This window comes from Culex quinquefasciatus, chromosome 2 (assembly GCF_015732765.1).
Source record: "Culex quinquefasciatus strain JHB chromosome 2, VPISU_Cqui_1.0_pri_paternal, whole genome shotgun sequence".
NCBI classification, from domain to species: domain Eukaryota; kingdom Metazoa; phylum Arthropoda; class Insecta; order Diptera; family Culicidae; genus Culex; species Culex quinquefasciatus.
In genome coordinates, this window is record NC_051862.1 from 5,198,989 (window position 1) to 5,218,845 (window position 19,857).

General features: G+C 32.1%; 1 protein-coding gene across 2 annotated transcripts in view; it reads right to left on the reverse strand.

Moving 5' to 3' along the window:
* The window catches only part of LOC6054484 (lachesin), a 126,679-nt gene that overhangs the window by 64,721 nt on the left and 42,101 nt on the right, over positions 1–19,857 (reverse strand). For both annotated transcript variants that reach the window (XM_038253673.1, XM_038253672.1), the window contains exons 2-3: positions 10,261–10,406; positions 3,477–4,184 (exon numbers count right to left, since the gene is read on the reverse strand). In XM_038253673.1, the coding sequence (XP_038109601.1) occupies positions 3,477–3,537 (61 nt within the window). In that variant the 5' untranslated portion in view covers positions 3,538–4,184; positions 10,261–10,406. The remainder of the gene's footprint in view (positions 1–3,476; positions 4,185–10,260; positions 10,407–19,857) is intronic.

Consider the following 19,857-nt stretch of genomic DNA (forward strand, 5'->3'; position numbering starts at 1 on the left):
AAGAGCTCTTCTAGATAGCTACAGCATAGCAGTTTGGACCGCGGTAGGATAAAATTCTCTTCAAAACTTCTTCAGGAGTTTGGAAAAGTACTTGAAGAGAGTTTTGTCCTACCGTGGTCCAAACTGCTATGCTGTAGCTATCTTGAAGAGCTCTTGTAGAACTCCTGGAAAAAAATGTTACTTGGGCAGACAACTTAAGAAACAAAAAAGGAAAAGAAGAATATTGTCTATTTTATTATATTTTTAGTTGTTATGTTACATTGATATAAAATACCATACAATAATCAGTATCTTGAGTAATTTTGGCCGATTTTAGCGTGTCATACTTTATGGATGACACCTTATTGGAGTGTTATTATAAAAAACAGACTAATATCACTTTCAGTTCTAGAGTTTTTTTTTTTTTTGAAGAGGTCCTAGAAACCAAATTTTCAATTTTCGCTTTTTGGGTGTTTTTAGAACTGCCTTGAGTCAGGGGTATTCAAAAACATCCAAAATGCAGAAATTTAAAATTTGGTTTATAGAACCTTTTTTTAAAAAAAAAAAATCTGGATTCTATATCGAACAAATCATTGTTATTATTTTTTTGTTATTTAAAAAAACTAATCCGAACATCTCAATAACAGTTTCGGGTATTCTTCCATAACAACAAATGTTATTCCAATAACAATTTTTGTTATGATAACATAAACTTTTATTAAAATCTTATGAAAAATGGATTTTTCAAGAAGATTCCATAACACTTTCTGTTATTTCAACAGTATTTGTTAATGAAATAGTATAAATTTTGTTATTGCCGTCTGACCGGGTATTGATAAGTTTGTCAAAATTCATTTGGCAATATTTCCAATTTTTCGAAAAACTAATAAACTTTGAAAATTATAGTAAAAAATTAAAAAAAAAAATCTGAATTTATTTTTAAATGTCAACAGCGTTGACAGGTTGCCAGAGAAATCTAGGGATGCCAGATTTTTCAAATGTTAGTCAGAATAAAGATTTATCATTTTCTGTGCAAGATTTTGAAAGATTTTAAATGATTTTACATTTTCTTCAAATTTCACAATGAAATTCAAATGAACAAGTTTGATTGAGAATCTAAAAAATTGTTCATATTTAATTTAATGGAAATCTAAATTAGACCAAAAATCAACTTAGGCATCAACATTCTGCAAGCTTTCGAATCAATTAATATCTCTCCTCCCATTCCCCATTTGATTAAGAATTAAAAAAAATAACTGGCTATGGTTTTGAAACTTGATTGTATAGCAAATTTTCTGAACTTTTCAACAAAATATTTTTAGAAATCGTCACTCATGGTCGCTATTTTTAAAAATCGAAAAACTGCAAATATTTCGCTTAAATCAAACTTTTTGTGGCTAAATCTTGAAAACAGAGACCTTTATCAAAAAATCTGTGAAGTACTTTTCGACTGGAAATTCAATTTTAAATTAAAAAATTACGTCAAATTTGTTTTTGCATGAAATTTAGATTTTTTCCAAAAATCACTATTTTTCAAAAAATCATAACTCGGCGGCAGATTTTTTGACCATGTTTCTCTATGGCTTTAAAGTATCAAAAAAATCTCAAATATCAAAAAATACGTTTTTTGGGAAATTTAGTTTTTGTAGAAAAAAAAGTTAATTAAAAAATTGGCAATTTATTTTTTCCGTGTACCAATTTTTTCTCAATAGTTCTCAACAATACCTACAACTTTGCCGAAGACACCAAATTGATCAGAAAATTCATTTAAAAGTTACAGTTATTCGAATATTTACGTACCATTTTGTATGGACAGCTGCCATAATTGTATGGAGACTTTTATGGGTGAACCAATGACACAAAATAGCTTCTTTAGTCATAGGGAAGGCCCCCATAAAGTTTGAGCCAAATAAAAAAATACAAATAAAATCCATTTCCGGTTTTGGTAGAGAATTGCTCAGTTAAAAAAAAAATGTTTAGGCCATTTTCTTTTCTTTTCGAAAGTTTTTTTTAGGTGATGATGGTCATGACTTTTACAGGTTAAATTTACTGTTATCAACAAAAAAAAAAAAACACAACTAGTGGATATAACTCAAAAACGGTGCACTATGTCGAATTTTATGTCAAGTACTTTTTTGCCATTTCAAAATAAAAGCAATTATTTTTTTTCTTTTTTTACACGATAAAAAAATAAGATTTTTTCGAAAAATTGGCAACGCTGTCATATGATTTTGACCAAATTGTGCCATAGCTCAAAATATGACATTTTTTCGTCATAAACATGTAAAAAAAGAGATTTTGAAATCTTATTGAATAATTATATTTTTGTAGTTGCAAAATCCGAATTGAAAAATGAGGTATTTTTTAGAGTTTTACTTTTTTTCTGAGAATTTCTATGCAATATCTACAACATTGCGGCAGACACCAAATCGATCTGAAAAAAACGTTTCTATCACTTGAAGCAATGTGGCCACCGGGCGTTTCATATCTGGCGCGACTCGTACGTAAACAAAAAGACCCGACCTTTTGAGGTTATGCAAAAATCGCCCTTTTTGTATTTACAAAAAAACTTTTTCATGGCATAACTTTAAAAGTACTAAACAGAATAAAATGTAATAGGATCTTAGGGGACCCTAAAACGAACATAATAAGGCGAAAATAATAAAGCGGATCCGGCCAAAATCGGTTCAGCCAGTTCTGAGAAAATCGCGTGGAAAAAAATCATGTCTACACACATCCCCACAGTCATTTGTTCAGAATTTGATTCTGAGTTAATAGGTATACGTGAAGGTAGGAGGTGTATTTAAGAAGTTCATTTTTCGAGTGATTTTATTGCCTTTCCTTAGTGAGGAAGGCAAATCCTTTCTGAAGATACCGAATTTTGAATATTTTTTGAGAGATTTTTTGTATTGATTTGTATGGAAAAACTAATGACGCAAAAAACCTCGCTGGTTATTGAAAAAATACACACAAAGTTTAATCCAAATAAAAAAAATCCTAAATTTTCTAAATTTTTAGGGAAAATCCCTCTAAACACATTTGTTGCACTTAGATATTTAAATCTTATTTTATATCTTACATTTAAAATTCAGCTTCATCAAACAAAATATCAATTCTGCGTACTTCATTGCCCCAAATCCCTCCTCAAAATGACCACTAAACCACCACGTGATAGAGTTCTTTCCTCTTTCCCTTCCCTTTCCTCAAGGGAATGATCTAAAACCCTGCACAGCCACACCAAATGCACACACACACGACACCAGGACACGTAAATATATATTTCATCTTGATTGCCAGATAATTTCACCGAGACGTCGCTGCCGCAGACCAAAAGCAGTCCGAAAATGTTGCACAATAAAAATAAATACTCAAGGGTAGGGTAGTGAGGTGGCGTGCAGGTGTGACAACATTTTGGGAGAACGAGAAGGAAGCAAGCCCCAAAAAAAAACGACCAAGATTAAGAGACGAAAAAAGAGGTAATGGTTTTGGTTCCTTACCGTAAGCCGTTTCCTGGGCGAACAGAAAAAATAGTAAAATATGACACACATATCCGGCCATAATTTTCCACCTTTACTGTGCTCGTTTCCTCCTGTGTGAGTGTGTATGTTTGTAACGATGATGGCGATGGGGAGGATGAATTTCCTCCTTCTTCTTCTTCTTCTTATTTCCTGAAGCCTGCAGGCGAATTTCCCCTCACTATCACCAACAAATCCGGCTCTTTTGTTGCACAAAGGTATGAAAAACCCGTTGCGGTTACTGTTATGATACTTTACACAATCTCACGGATTTCGCATCGCTAGCACCAGACACTTCTCTGAACACACACAAAGACACACAGCCTCCGGAGACCGTTGCTCTTATTCTTGTTATTTTCCTTTCTTGGTCGCGAGCCTTGGTTGCCCGTTTGTTTGGCGATGAGCCAAAATCTGCCAACCTGCTTCTGCTGGCTGTTGCTCGAGGGCCACAAACACACACACACAGCGACTTGTCACAACTTACTTCCGGTTGCGACCTGCTGCTTCTGCTGTTGCACACTAATCCACTTTCTTCCTTTGCTTCGCAAATTTTTAACACTGTCAAGCCGGGCCCTGAACTGCTTTATGATTGTTATTATTATTTTTATTATTATTATTTGCACTGTTTGTTTGTGGGGGATTTTTCTTTATATTATTTTGCACCAGACACACACGTGAGAGAGAGGGTTTCTGTAATGAAAAAAGAGAAAGAGAGAGAAAAAAATGTTTATGGTCTTTGTCTGGCTCAATGTGGGACACAAAGCATGTGTGACCCGGTGTTTGGTGCAAAAATAACATTTTTTTTGTTCGATAAATTTTTCGGGTGCAACACAATGTACACAGCTTGCGAGCGAGCCTTGTTTACTCTTTCTTAAGTTACACCAGCTGTGGTTTCTGGTCGTATATTTGGTAGTAAATTACACAAGTAACATTTTTTTCCAGGAGTTCTGCAAGAGCTCTTCAAGATAGCTACAGCATAGCAGTTTGGACCGCGGTAGGATAAAATTCTCTTCAAAACTTCTTTAGGAGTTTGGAAGAGAACTTGAAGAGAGTTTTATCCTACCGCGGTCCAAACTGATATGCTGTAGCTATCTTGAAGAGCTCTTGTAGAACTCCTGGAAAAAAATGTTACTTGGATACACACTTCCCGGAAAAAAAGTAGTGGATTCTAATTAAGATTGTCGCTGTGTGGTTGCGTTTTTGGAATAAAGGAGCTTTTATGATTGTAACTTTCATTAAAAAAATGAAAGCAACGGAGATAAAAGTGATACTACTAAACTTCATAGTCAATTATGTGCTTATAAAAAAAACTTGTTTTTCTCCAAATGTTTTATATGATTATACATTTTTGCACGCAGTTCTTTTTAATTTTTAAACTGAATCGGCAGTCAAAACTTAAATAGATATGAATGAATCATTGGCCTTCATAACGTGAAATGAAATATTTCGAATTCTGGGGAGAGTCATTTGAATTTTTATTTCAAGTTAAAACATGACACAACATATTTTTTGCAATTCCCATGTAAAAAAAAACTACTTTGTTTTTCATTGAATTGTATCCAAAATCATCATCAGTTTTTCCGATTTTGAACAACAATGTTGTCAATTTTGAAAATTTTACAGCGGTATTGTTTTTTTTTTACTTTTTTGGAAACAATCCAATGTTTCCAATCATCAAAAAAATATTATTTGTAAATTTTTATGAAAAATTTAAATGGATACCTAATAACTAGGCTGCATGATTTTTCACGCCAACTATCCGAAACTACACAGCTAAAATAGTAGTAATCCAGCTGCGTGTAAAAGACCTGGGTGTAAAATAAATATTGCATTATTATATGTAATTTTATGTGATTTTAAACCCTGAAATTTGTAGCCCATCAGTATGAGAAACCAACTTGACCGAAATGTCAAGCTCATATATATTGTTTATCCTTACAGCTTTTCATCGGTCTGATGGCCGAGTGGGCTAAGGCGCCAGTCCTTACTGTTGGTGCTGGGTTTGAATCCCGGCGGTTGCAACTTTTTTTTTGTGTTTGCAAAAAATGTACATGCAGTGTGTAATATTAAGTGTTTATTTTGACGAAGGTCATGTGCATGCTTTCGCATGCGATTTTACATTCAAATTTTTTGCTGTGTACAAAAAATCACGGAAATATTTAAAATAAAGCGCTAAAATACACTCACTACAAAAAAAAATGTGTTGATTGCTCATTTTACATTTTACAAAAAAGTCAATAAAGTCTTTAAACAATTCCGGAGTGCTACTGGTATTTACAATCTTTGCTTCCATAACTCAAAATTGGAAAAAAAGCTTTAAAGTGCCAAATTTAATAACGCCAAAATACACTAAATAAAATGATTTAAATCAATTGTACTTATTTTTTTCAATGCAAATTAAGCATATTTTGAAAAATTTTGCAAAGGAGAAACGAAAAACATAAAACAAAATTTGCCCTAATTTCAACCATACTTTTCTCTATAAATGATTTGAAGTTGGTGATTCCGAAATGAATTATGTTTATTTTATGATTTTTTATAAACTTCAGTCTGTTATTTATTTCATATTTTATTTTGAATCATTTCTCTTTTTAAATATTTTGATCCTTTCAAAAATAAGAATTCAAAATATCACGTTATTGAATTGGAAGCTTATTTAATTTACACTTAATACCGTTTTGGATAAAATATTAGTTTCAAGCAATGATGGAATTGTGGAATTTCAAGAATTTCACGCTATCTGCGAAATCGTGAAAATTCACATAAACCCTACTTATAACTGTGAAAATAAAAATACAAAAAAAAAAGTTACATTTTGCGTTTCTCTTTGTTTCGTCGTCCGTGTCTGTCGCGGGTGACCATGACAGCCATGATCAATGACGACCAACTTGTTCAAAACTTTTTTTCGTAAAATCGCGATAACTCGTGATGTGTATAAGCAAACCCCTAATGTCCATATATCAAAATTTTTGTAATTGTCTGCTCTACAATTTTGTAGAACATTATTACACTCTTAAAAATAACCCTGCAAAGTTAGAAAAAACACGAAATTTTAAAATGAAAAATTTTGTTCTAAATGAAAAAATGACCCTTCTGGGTCAATGTAGATTCGAAAAGTACATTAAATTTCCCATAAAATAACTTGTTCCAAATTTTTTTACAGTCGAGTAACGGAAAATGGGAGAATTTTCAAAACTTTTTTAGTGTTTTTTTTTCGATGAAATATACGTTTTTTCGGAATTCTGATTACGCCATCAAATCGGGCGTCTAATTTTACAAAAAAGTCCCTTTGACACCAAATTTCTATCTCATCACCGTTTCAGGCTGCAAATTTTTGAAAAACACCTCTTTTTTCGCATGTTCAAAAATGGAAGGGGTCGTACCGCCCCTCCGTCACCAGATATCAAAAACCGGACCTCGGATTCGTGATCAGGGACAAAAGTTACCCCTTAGGACAAAGTTTCACGCAAATCGAAGAGGGGTCGGGGCAACTGCTGTGTGAGTTGGCGGAGAATTACCCTCATACAATGTTACATGCTTTTGCTCACAAAGGTGATGTGCATGATTTCCCAAGTAACATTTTTTTCCAGGAGTTCTACAAGAGCTCTTCAAGATAGCTACAGCATAGCAGTTTGGACCGCGGTAGGATAAAATTCTCTTCAAAACTTCTTCAGGAGTTTGGAAGAGTACTTGAAGAGAGTTATATCCTACCGCGGTCCAAACTGCTATGCTGTAGCCATCTTGAAGAGCTCTTGTAGAACTCCTGGAAAAAATGTTACTTGGGTTTGCATGCGACAGCGGTATTGCTTTTTTTTACTTTTTTGGAAACAATCCAATGTTTTCAATCATCAAAACAAAATATTATCTGTAAATTTTTATGAAAAATTGAAATGGATACCTAATAATGTGTTATTTTTCACGGCAACTATCCGAAACTACAAAACATCACGGAAATATTTAAAATAAAACGCTAAAATACACTCACAAAAAAAAGTGTTGATTGCTCATTTTACGTTTTACAAAATATCAATAAAGTCTTTAAACAATTCCGGAGTGCTACTGTTATTTACAATCTTTGCTTCCATAACTCAAAATTGGGAAAAAATACAGCGATTTTAATCAATTGTACTTATTTTTTTCAATGCAAATTAAGCATATTTTGAACAATTTTGAAAAGGAGAAACGAAAAACATCAAACAAAATTTGCCAAAGCCTAATTGCAACCATACTTTTCTCTATAAATGATTTGAAGTTGGTGATTCCGAAATGAATTATGATTTTTTTTGTGATTTTTTATAAACTTCAGTCTGTTATTTATTCCATATTTTATTTTGAAACATTTCTCTTTTTCAATATTTAATAATTGAATTGGAAGCTAATCAAATTTACACACAATACCGTTTTGGATAAAATATTTGTAAAATTATTTAGTTTCAAGCAATGATTTTAGAAAATTTTCGAATTTCACGAGATTTCGCTGGAATTGTGGAATTTAATAAATTTCACGCTATCTGCGAAATCGTGAAAATTCACATATCCTACTAATAACTGTGAAAATAGAATTTAAAGAAAAAGTGTCTAAATCATTTAATTTTTTAACTAATGATCTTGATATAAGATAATTGAGTGATTTGATCAATTTTAAAAGTAAAACAAATAAATGTTCTACAATCATGATATTTAAATGGTGTGTTCTAAAATCGTTTGTTTTCGTAAAAAACATAAATAAAAACCATTTGAAAACGTCTTAAATTTCAAAATATCTTTGAGTCCACTTTTTTTTGTTAATCATCATGTTACACATTCAATGTGCGTTTTTTTAGTCAACAAGTGTTTCGATTTGATAAAGAAAATATTTTTGTATATTTTTGAAACTTGAATCTCAAGCAATTTAGAATTTATAAAAATCAAATCCATTGATTGGAATTAATTACCATTATTATACTTATGTTCATTAGAAATTAAACGAAAAAAGTATTTTAGGATAGAAAGAAAGGCCTATCTGAGGTTGTTGTAGTTTATTGAGTTAATGTGATTTTAATTGAAAAGTGGTCCTTTCCTCATTTTGCATTTTTTTTTCGAAAATTAATATATCCAAAAATCATAAAAATCTTAAACAAATATAAGGTTTCTAGATTAAATTTTCAAAAGGTCCTTTCTGAATAGGACGCTCATGACTCATAGGTTGTTTTGAAAATTTACTCTATATTTGATTAAAAAAACATACTTTTTGCTGTGCTGTGCATCGAAAGTTTTCAAAAATTCAAATGATTTTGGAATAAACTCGTTTGAGTAAAAATAATTCTAAACTAAGGGGAATCCATTTAAAATTGATTTCAGCTGATTGCACCACTTAAGTTTCATTGAAATTTTGAAGTGTTTTGAGAAAATATATTTTTGCACCCTAATTTTGAAGTCTGACAAGAGTCTTATCGTATTTTTTTTTGTATATTATAGTTTTAAGTCTTTTTTCGATTTACGGTCTCAAAATTCATTTTTTTGTTTGAAATGTTTTAATAGCCATTGTTGAGAGGCATAAACAAACGATAAACAATGTACTTTAAATACCATCATAAGGGTGACATTGAGTCTGGGGGTGAAATTGGGTCTTACAAAAATGTTGAAATTTGTTTGACTCAATCTTACCCCCAATGTCACCTTTGATCACGGTTGTATTCAATGAAATGTATATTTTTTCTTAAAAATGTAAATTTTCAGCATTTTTTTTTTGTTTTCCGATTTTTTTTATTTGAAAAGGAAACTGCCTTACTGGTGAATAAAGAGCATTAAAAAATATCCAACCAAACCCAGCAACAGCAAAGCCAGGCCCAAAACTATCATGAAAATTTATTGTAATTTATTTTCGCGCAGTTGCATTCAACTGTTTTTATTTACTCTGCGAAACAACCACGTTGCACTGCCTGCACTATTTATTCTTGCCCAGAAGTTTCCATTTCCCCCCAAAACGCGGGACGGCTACTTTTCCCGAGCTTCCCTGGTGGCAAAAAGGAAGAGCCAGATGGTTTTCCCTTTGGAAAGCGGACAAAAAATAACAACAACAGCACGGAAATAGCTCATAAAATGCAGCACTCGAATTCTCCAATGGTTGAGGAGGCACTCTTCGGTTCACTTTGCCGTTCAATGGGTCGCGTAATAAAAAGTTAAAAATTGGACGCACAATTGTTTCAAATTACTTCTAGTGCTGTTGAGGCAAGTTTTTTGTGTGACACTTTAAAAAAATAATGAATTTTAAAAATCACATGTTTCAAATTTGAAGGAAATCTAACTATTTGCTTCCAGTCATTTTAAAAATGAAATTTTTACTGTGCCCTCAACATGCTCGTTGGTCCAAGGGGAAAACCCAACCGATAAATTATTTTCCTTATAGAGTTACAATTCCAGCAGCAATTCGTTGCTGACTTTTCCAACAATTTTTGCTCTCGTTCACACAAGAGACTTCATCAATTTTGGTCGCAACTGCAGCAATGTGCAATGAAATTTTCTGCAAAATGAGTCTGCAAAAAAAAGAGTCAACGTCAAAATAAAGTTTTTCCTTTTTCCCCCTCACAGGAAGCCAGGTCCGGCAAGAAGTTCGTTTCGCCATCCATGAAATTAATCGTGTTCTTTTTCTTTTCTTTACTTTTTTTTGCTCCGCCCAAAGTTGGTTCGGTGTAACAAACTGTGTTATCGTAATTTTCCCGCTCGCTTAACTGTTTTTCGCCGACGCTTTCCCAACTTTTCCCTTCCCAAGAGAACTTTAATTTACCCTCCACGATGTGATTATTGCTGGTTCTGGTGCTGATTCGAGCTGCTGCTGGCCGAAGAAAGCCCCAACGGTTGTGTCACTCGACCGGATGGAGCATAATTTGGCACAATTTTCGCCATCTTTATCAGCCGTTTAAATGCATTAACCTAGAAAGAAAGAAAAGGGAAAATAAATGACTAAAGCGAAAAAAGCGGCATTAATGGCAAACATGACGATGTAGGGACTTTTTTTTTGCTTCGTTTTCGTCCTCCCAGCTTGATATATCGACTAGAGTCAAACAGACAGAGCGAAAAGCAAATGAAAATGTTCCAGCAGCAGCAAGGGAAAAGCAGCCAGCCGGAAAAGAAAGATTGTCTCCGTGGCGTTTCGGCTTTTCCGAACGTAATTTTCCGGCTTGGTGTGTGGTGTGGTGGAATGCAAGTTATATGGGTGCCGTTTTGGGAATGTGATTTATTCCGATGACGATTTTGGGTTCAATTTTATGTCGACAGGGGATTCGGTTTTGGCCTTTTGCGAACCCTTGGATGGTGGAAATTGATTTGATTATAAATTCCGGTTAGTAATCTGCGTTATTATGTGAATCATTGACAAAAAATATGCCACCTTTGCCATAATATAAAATGATAATATTATGGAATATGAATTTGAAATTTTTATTGAAAGAATATCATTTGTAAAAACCATTATTTCTCTTAATTTTTCGCACAAATAATATAATTATTAAGAAAAAAAATAATTTCTACAAATAAATAAAAACAAAAAAGCTTTTATTTAGCTCACGTAAGATACTGTTAAAATTAAGTACGATCGAGATGTACTCATTGATCCTACTTCGGCTCCGGCCCTTCCACATTATTTTGAGGCTTCTAGCCATTGTTTTTCTATTGTTATAAGGATTTTTCTTAGTATCATCTAATAACTTCATTTTTCAACAGCTAGATATCCCGGATTTTTTTTTAATTTGACCATCAATGAAAAAATATTAAACTCTTTGTAAATTTTTCTGCTAATTCAAAATCGAAAATTTAAAATCATGCCAACCATTAAAAAAAAGAATTCGGCACTATCAACGATTGTTTCAAAAAATTAAATCTTTATCAATGAACTGTACAGAAAATCCCAAAAGAATTTTTTTTTTTGCACATTCAAAATCGAACCAGTTGAGATATTGAGGCTAGAACTGCTACACTGGTAAAAACATAATTTATCATTTATTTTAAAATTTTCAGAGACCGGTAAACAAAGTCTAAAAAATAAATATTCAGAAAAGCAGCTCAAATTAAAAAAAAAAGTGTTTTCAGGTTTTTTTTTACAAATAAAAATATGATTCTTTTTAGAAAATATCAGCTTAAAACTGCTAATATCTTGAAAATTGAATTTATAACAACACAATGTTATTTTAGATTACAAATTTGAGTTTACATTTCTGAAAAAGTTTTACAAAAATTCATGGCAATTGGTTGGAAAATAACATTTTTTTTTGCAAATATTAAAAAATTGCAGTTAAATTCAGCACCATTCTTAAGAGCAATTTTTTTGCGTCAAAAATAAATATTAAAAATATTAAAATTTTAAGCCAGCTACAAAAAAAGGTATTTGACTATAAGTGATAAAATGTGGAGTTAAATAACTGTATTTTTCAATGTTCTTTTTTAACAGCTCCAAGCAAAACCTACAACTTTGCCAAAAACACCAAATCGATCATAAAATTCCACAAAAAAAAATTTCAAATAAAAAAAAACAAAAAAGGATCACAAAATTATTAGTAAATCATTACAGATAAGCCTCTGTAACAAATTTGCAAAGTATCAATAAATTTATGAAAACATATTTCTTCAGGTATCAAGTCTTTGCCGTTATAAGATCGTACAATTTTGAGATTGTGATTTTGAGAGGAACATAACAAATAAACTCTATTTAAAATCATTCAAATAACAAACAAAATAAAGCATTTAAGAATTGAGATTATGTAAAATAAAAATTGCAGTCAAAATTACATGAACATTTTCACAAAAATACTTAAGAATTTTCTATCAAAAACCCCAAACTATCGAGTTTTAATGAATGCAGTATAAAATGATCGATAATTTTTCAATCATTTCCTTAAGAGCGAGTCCACGAGCAAAGCATACCCATCTCGCATCGACCTCACCAATCTGCCTGAAATTTTCAGGGGTTGTTTGTACATATAAAACTAGCATCTGGCCAAAATATGAGCACTCTATGTCAACGGGAAGTGGGGCAAATCGGGACGCAAAGTTTAAAAGTTCAAAAACGTAATAAATCTTTAAAAGGCTATAACTTAGGCAAAATTCAATTTAATTTCAAAATACAAGATGCATCTGAAAGGGCTTCAAAAATGCAACAAAATGCAGGGTAGAGCATCCAAATTGGTTAATTCTGAAGGGAGTTATCAGCATTTTAGTGAAAAAATAGCATAATTTTCAAACTGAAATAAAAAAGTGTTCTATCCTGATATCAACTCGGTTCGACCTGCAGCTTGTAGGGGACATCTGGAACTACCATATGAGACTGAGACCGCTTTGGGTAAGGCAGTTTACATATCAAATAGACACTTTTACTTTTAGTGAATTTTTTGGTAGTAAATTTTCGCTCGGAGGACCCCTTAGATCCCATTTTCTGGTAATAACTTTATCATAATCGTGTTCCTGAGACGTTTTTGAACTTCGTATCCCGATTCGCCCCACTTCCCGTTGACCTAGAGTGCTCATATTTTGGCCAGATGCTAGTTTTATATGTACAAACAACCCCTGAAAATTTCAGGCAGATTGGTGAGGTCCAAACGACGTTCCATACAAAGGGGTATGCCCTGTTCGTGGACTCGCTCTTAAAAGTATTGCTTTTTGGATATATTTTCAATTTTCACAAAACCAAATTTTTATGGAAAAAAAGAAAATTATAGTTTCTTGCAATTTGGTAAAAAAATGATCAGAAATTTTGCATACATTTCGATGGATTTTTTTTAAGTTATTAAAATTGTAACACAACTACGTATTTTAAAAAAATACTCTAATTTTAGTTCGAATGGGGATTTTTTCATAAATTTGTTAAAAATCATGTTTTTTGCAAATACTTTAAAAAAATTACAAAAAACGTATTTTTGATAACATATTTGAATTTTTCACAAATCCACCTATTTTCGATTTTTTTTTGTTTTTTACCATACGGCTATCAAATTATAAGGAATTTTCCATATATTTCGATAAAAATAATGCTTTTTTCATAAATACTCGAAAAATTAGCAAAACAACGTAAAAAACATTTTTTTAAGTACGAAAAACAGGTAGTTCTGTGAAAGAATATTGAAATGGACAAAAGTTCCTGGTCATTTGATACCCATTTTGTAAAAAACTAAATTTTTCAATTTGTTTTCGTAAATATATAGTTTCGTGAAAATGTTGGATTTCTTAAAAAAATATTTGGCCGAAGGGAGGGGGGACAAAAAACATAAAAATTTAAATAACACGCAATAGTTTTAACATTTGAATGAAAAAAGTGTTTTTGAAATGCATATTACACCAGTTGAGTAGTTTTGTAATCATTAGTTTTCTTAAAATGTTAGATTTGACGAAAACATTTTTTTTGCGAAAAAAAACTTTTGTGGTAATTAAAATCGAAAATTTACAAAAAAGCAAGAAATTTTTAAACAAACACAAACATCCTAGAAATGATTTTAAACGCAGGGGAATCCATTTCAAATTGATTTCATCTGATTGCACTTATATTTGCATTTAAATTCTTAAGCTTTTTTAAAAAAATATTTATTTGCCGCTGATTTTTCGGGCCGATTTTTAAGAGGGAAGGGGGGCTGACAAAACTTTTAAATTTTTTTTGTAACTACCTCATTATTTTTATCCAAATGTATACAAAACTTCCGATCATTTGATACCCATACATTGAATAAACTAAAATTTTGAATATTTTTTTCAAAAATACATAGTTTTGAGAAAAGCATTTTCGAAAATATTTTTTTGTGACAAAAAGTTTGAAAAACTTCCGATTATTTGATAACCATATTTCATTATTTTTTTTCAATTCAATCCGGTTTTATTGGTGAATAACCAAGGTACAATAAGTTCTTTTGAGGTACATTACAGAGTTTTGGAGTTCCTTTCAGTTGTGTGTTACATCATAATACATTTTGGAACAATTATTGCTTGAAAATAAAGGTTTCACCAAGAGTAAGAAAAATTAATATAACCATATTCCAATAACTTAAATTTAGAGTATTTTTCGAAAACACGTAATTTTGTGAAAATTTGATGAAAATTCGATACCCATAATGGAAAAAATGAACTTTGCATTTTTTTTGGTTAATACGTCATTTTGTTAAAATTTTGAGTACCTGAAAAAATACTCCTACAGAAATAGGCGAAATTTCTGATCATTTTGCAAGACATATTTCATTTTAAAAATTCAGGAAAAAATACGTTTTGTTATAATGTGATAATTTTTAATGTAATTTTAATTGTAATGAATTGCTAAAATCATCCCGATTTCAAAACACTATAATTGTTTTCAAGTTTGAATGAATTTTGCTTGAATTTTCTGACCACAGATCAGTTTATGACTCAAATGCTTAGGATTTTTTTTTTCATAAATTCAATGATATTTTTCTTTTTTATAAAAATTAATTGTGATATTCAAAATAAATTAAAAAATGATAGTAATAATGGCCTATCATAATAATTCAAGTTTTACAATATTTTAAGAAACAAGATTCAAGAAAAAATAATTATTCACAAAAATATATGAAACAACTCTTTCACATTTTATCATCGTTCCATTCTGAGTTCATTGACGTCGTGATATGCTGCGTGAGACGACCGAAAAAGTGCTCGTGAAAATTTCATCAGCACAATTTAATTCACGTTCCGATGCGTTTTCCCGCCAAATGCATTAAAAATGACGCCCAATTGGTGCCTATTAAGTGAGCCAAATTAAATTATTTAAACTTTTGCGCTCCGACTGGCTCGACTGACCTGTGTGGCCGATTTTGTTGCGACATCGATATGACCAACGAACCGTGGCGTAGCTTTTTACCCGTGAGGTCACCGAAAGGTTTATAATTTCATTAGGCTTAATGGCGGAAGGTGCTTGTGGGGTGGAAGGTGGGAAAAAGAACCAATTTGGTGACTGTCAGTGCGGAAAATTGACAGGGCCGCGCTGCCTTTCGCAAAGGATTGTTTCATTTTTAATGAGCTTCATCACTGGGTGGAGGGGGAAAAAAAGGTCACCAGCTTGGAAGTTTTACTACCGGGGTTTTTCTCGATTGGTCACCAGCACCAGGCTTCAAGGATGCTTCGGTTCAGTTGAAATGACTCATTAGGGCGAGCTTCGTGGCGAAGGTGGAAAGGCTCTTAAGCTCGAATGTACGGGGGAAATCCCGGCTTTTATTCCCTCCAATCAGCCTTTGTTTTACACCTTTTGACACGGAAGACTCCGGGTAATTACTCTGGGCCAGATTGTTCAAGGGGATGGACAAAGTTAGTCTCATTAAAGGGATGAAAGGGACTAATCGCGATTCAGTTCGATGAGAGTTTTCCAACGGTGACAAACAGTGAGGTCTATTTTTGAACTTGGATTATCCGGTCAAAGTAAAAACTTTGTTTATAAAAGCTTTCTAACTTTATGAGATAAATTTTCATTTAATTGCCTTCAGTTTTCTTAATAACTCTAAACTTTCTTCAAAGTTTGTTTGGGTTCGACTCCATTGCAATAAAAAATCCCCGGTCTGTTAGCTTTGTTTATTCAGACTTTCTGCAAACAAAAAGATCCTAAACCTTTTCCCTTTGCGTCCATCACCGAGACCCTCAGAAAGTGATCCCCCAAGAATTCATCCTATAAATCATACACTTTCAGAACAAGGTCTAGAACAACAACCGCTACAGGCCGCCCTGCCATGGGTTTGGTAAACATGTCGATGAAGACCTGGGTCACCAGTTTTTCACTCAGTCTTCAAAAACGTACCCGTCCTTGAACCCGAAAGCCCCAAAGCGGTCCCAAAGTGTGGATCAACTTTTTTATCCTCCTTTTCGTTGAGTAATATGTGTGTGATCCCTTAAAAAACTAAACTTGCCACCGCCGAAGAAAACAACAATCCCATAACTCATTTCCGGACTTTTAATCCACCCTGGGTACCTTCCTTCCGGTCTTTCCACACCCGAAGCCGAAGGTTGATTTGTAGCACAAGAAAAACTACTATTTTTTTCAGCCAGCCTCCTTCCGCCTCCTCGCCTTATGGCCGCAAAATATTGCTCCAAAGTGTTGAATATTTATATGGTTCTTCCCCGGAGGGAAAGCTGATGTTTTTTTTTTGTTGCTTTTCTTGTGTTGGCCATTTTGTCGTTTGAGAAATATTGGCCATCGGTTGGAAGGCAGGCCGGAAGAAGAACCAGGAGCTTGGAAGTTGGGATATTGTGAGGGTTGGGAGGGAAAAAATTGTTTATCTTCGAAGATAATCACCAACAACTGGTGCCTCTCGTCGGATGGTCATGTTTGCTTGCTGTTTTGGTGTTTTTGTTGTTGGAATTGCTTTTATTGAGAATATTGTCGTGGTTTTCCCTAGGGTTTTTCGTTTTCTGTTCAGATTGTTTTGTTGTTGTGGTCTTGTTGACAAAAATGTGTTTTATTATTGAATACTAAACATCTTCTATATAAAAATATCCTATAAATTAACAGATATAAATGTAAATAAAACTTAAAAGTTACGAAAAAAAAGTCCACTTCACGTGGAAAATGATCCATACTAAAAGTACACGCAGAAAAATATTTTGTAGAATCTGCCTATACGAGGTTTGATTCAAACATTTTTTGTTGAATATAATTAACGCCGATTTTGCGTTGAAACAGACCGTAATTTTTTCCATTCCAAAAAAATCTTTTGTTGTTTTGAAAAAGTAGCTTTGACGTTTAGCGTTGATTCAACAAAAATCTTGATTTTCAAATCAACAAAACGTTTTGTTTATTAAAATATGCCTTATTTTTCTGCGTGTATTATTTTGTTTAAATCTGTCAAAAATGTGCATTTAGTCGGTCTTGCATACATTGTTTACAAAATGTTACTGAATTGCCCATAAATTCATAGTTGTCCCATGTGAAACTATGATATTTTTGAATAATTTTAATCACAGTTTTAAGTTTATTACAAAGATTCGAAAGAATCGAACAGTATCAACTCTTCACTCAGTTGATTAAAAAACAATATTTTAAGATGGTCAATGTCATGGTGATAATTTCTGAAAAAATTCAGGAAAAAGCTGGATTTGTCATATTTTAGTTGAAATGATAAAGTCAGGGAAAGTCACGGAACTTTATGATAAATAAAAAAAAAAAATAAATGACATTAAAAAACGCAAAATTAAATTCCTACTTGAAAATTTATCAAAATTTAAAAAAAAAACTTCTTCGGTTCCTTTGTAGGGGAAGGTGGGGCAAGACGACCATATGGGACAAGAAGAACAATCGTGCGTACGGTCGTAATTTTTACAATTTTGATGATTTTCAGTATGAGGAATTGTTGCTAGCAATGCAATTGGCTGATTCTACTACCACATAACCGCCAAAACGACGTAAACGCCACGGGGCATAAGATTTAATGACGATTTTTTCGAAACCTTTGTTTTTTAAATAATATTTGGAAAGTACAAAATAAGGCTTTTGTTTCGTTTTAAGGCTCATTTTATCAAAATGCTATTTTTCCTGGATGAGTAGTTTCCCTACCAATGACATGCACCTATTATAAAGTATGATTTAACTATTGGTTATTTTTGTTGAGAGCTTTTAAAAAATCATGTTCAGGTGGGGCAAGTGTACCATAAGGATTTTTAGTATGGAAAAAATACGAATTGCTGCAACAACACATTTTTTTTGGGAAATAATTACAAAAAAGTACTTAAAACTGATACACAATTGTTTAAAAATTTGTCCCTGTCCATATTATGAAAATTTACTGTTTATCATCTAAGTAATTTTATTCTCGTGAAAACGATCAAATGTTTAGTAAAATATTATTTTTTAATCCAAAAATTAAATACACGTTTCAAATTTATTCTAATATGATGTATCTTAGTGACAACAGTTCAATTGTTAGCAAACTAACATGTTGTTTCATGCATTGTTCCTCTTGCCCCAACGGGTTGTTCGTCTTGCCCCACTAGTTGAGTAGAACGAACGGAAAATAAAAAAAAAAATCTAAATCCTTTTTTTACATAAAAAACAGGATTTTTTTAAAAAACTTGTTCTATCAAAGTCTTAGTCAAGACCTGGAATACGATGATTATGAAAAATCCGACAGATTTTTTAATGTTTTTAGTGGCTTATAACGAGCATTTCCTAAGCGTGTTACACTTGCCCCACTTTCCCCTTTTTCATAACGTCATGATTCGAATTCCCGGACGCTTCGAAATCCGGACACTTCAACTTTCTTTATCAATTATTTGGATATAAGTTCGCATTATGAATGTCAAAACTGTGTTATTTGATGAATTCTAACATCAACTTTCATTTAAAGTTTGTATGGACGCTGTAGTTAATGCCAACACAATTAAATTAAATAAAAATATGAGTTTACCAAAAATGCGAAACATTTCAACGGAAATATTTCATAGACGTCCGAAGCACCGGGAAAGCAAAGCAGAAATTTATGTTTTTGATTTCCTTAAATTCTAGCAAATTTTTATATAAACTATCGATTGTTTTGATGTTAACAGCTTATTTGAGGCTTAAAGAATGCCATTCACTAACATTTCAGTCCAAATTTGTGCGATTCATAAGCAAAATCGAGTGTCCGGAATTCGAAGCAAAAGTGTCCGGATTTCGAATCAGCTTTTAACAGTGTCCGGGATTCGAAGCACAACAAGTCATTTTAGTTTTCAAATTCTGATGAAAAATTGTTAGAAAAGGCATATTTTGCATGCAGTCTCCTAAAACTGATTGTTTATACTAAATCCTGATGATATTTCTTCATTTCCAACTTATTTCATGATTTTTTGCCAGCTATAACAAAAATAATATGGTACTAAGTGTCCGGATTTCGAATCATGACGCTATCAACGCAACCGATATTGTCTGCATATATATATATTTTTTTTTGACTTGTTGTTTACGCTAATTTATACAAAAAATTGAGATTTATTTTTCATTCGATATAAAATTTAAAAAATCAACTTTTTTCTCTAGTATTATTTCTGGTTTCGAATAGGCTATAATTGCCTATTTTGGTTGTATCAGAGTTTTAAGAATTGTCAATAAACCTGAAAGTTTAAAATTTCCCTTGGATTGTTTTATTTTCTCTTAAAATATATATTTAAAACGATCAATTCTAAAAAGCCAGAACTTTTAAATAAAATTATCCCATTCTTCAACCTCGACCAGGGTCGAAGAATAATAACTTGAAATAATATTTGTTTAGTTTTTTAAAACTTTGTTCCAAATTTTAAAATTTTGTAAGTAAACAATCTTATATTAGATTTTGATTTCTCGGGCATTTGTGGCGATACATTTTTTTTGTGTTAATTTTCTTCCTTAAAAAATGTGAGTTAGTCTGATAGTTCCAAACCTGAAAAAATAATAAAA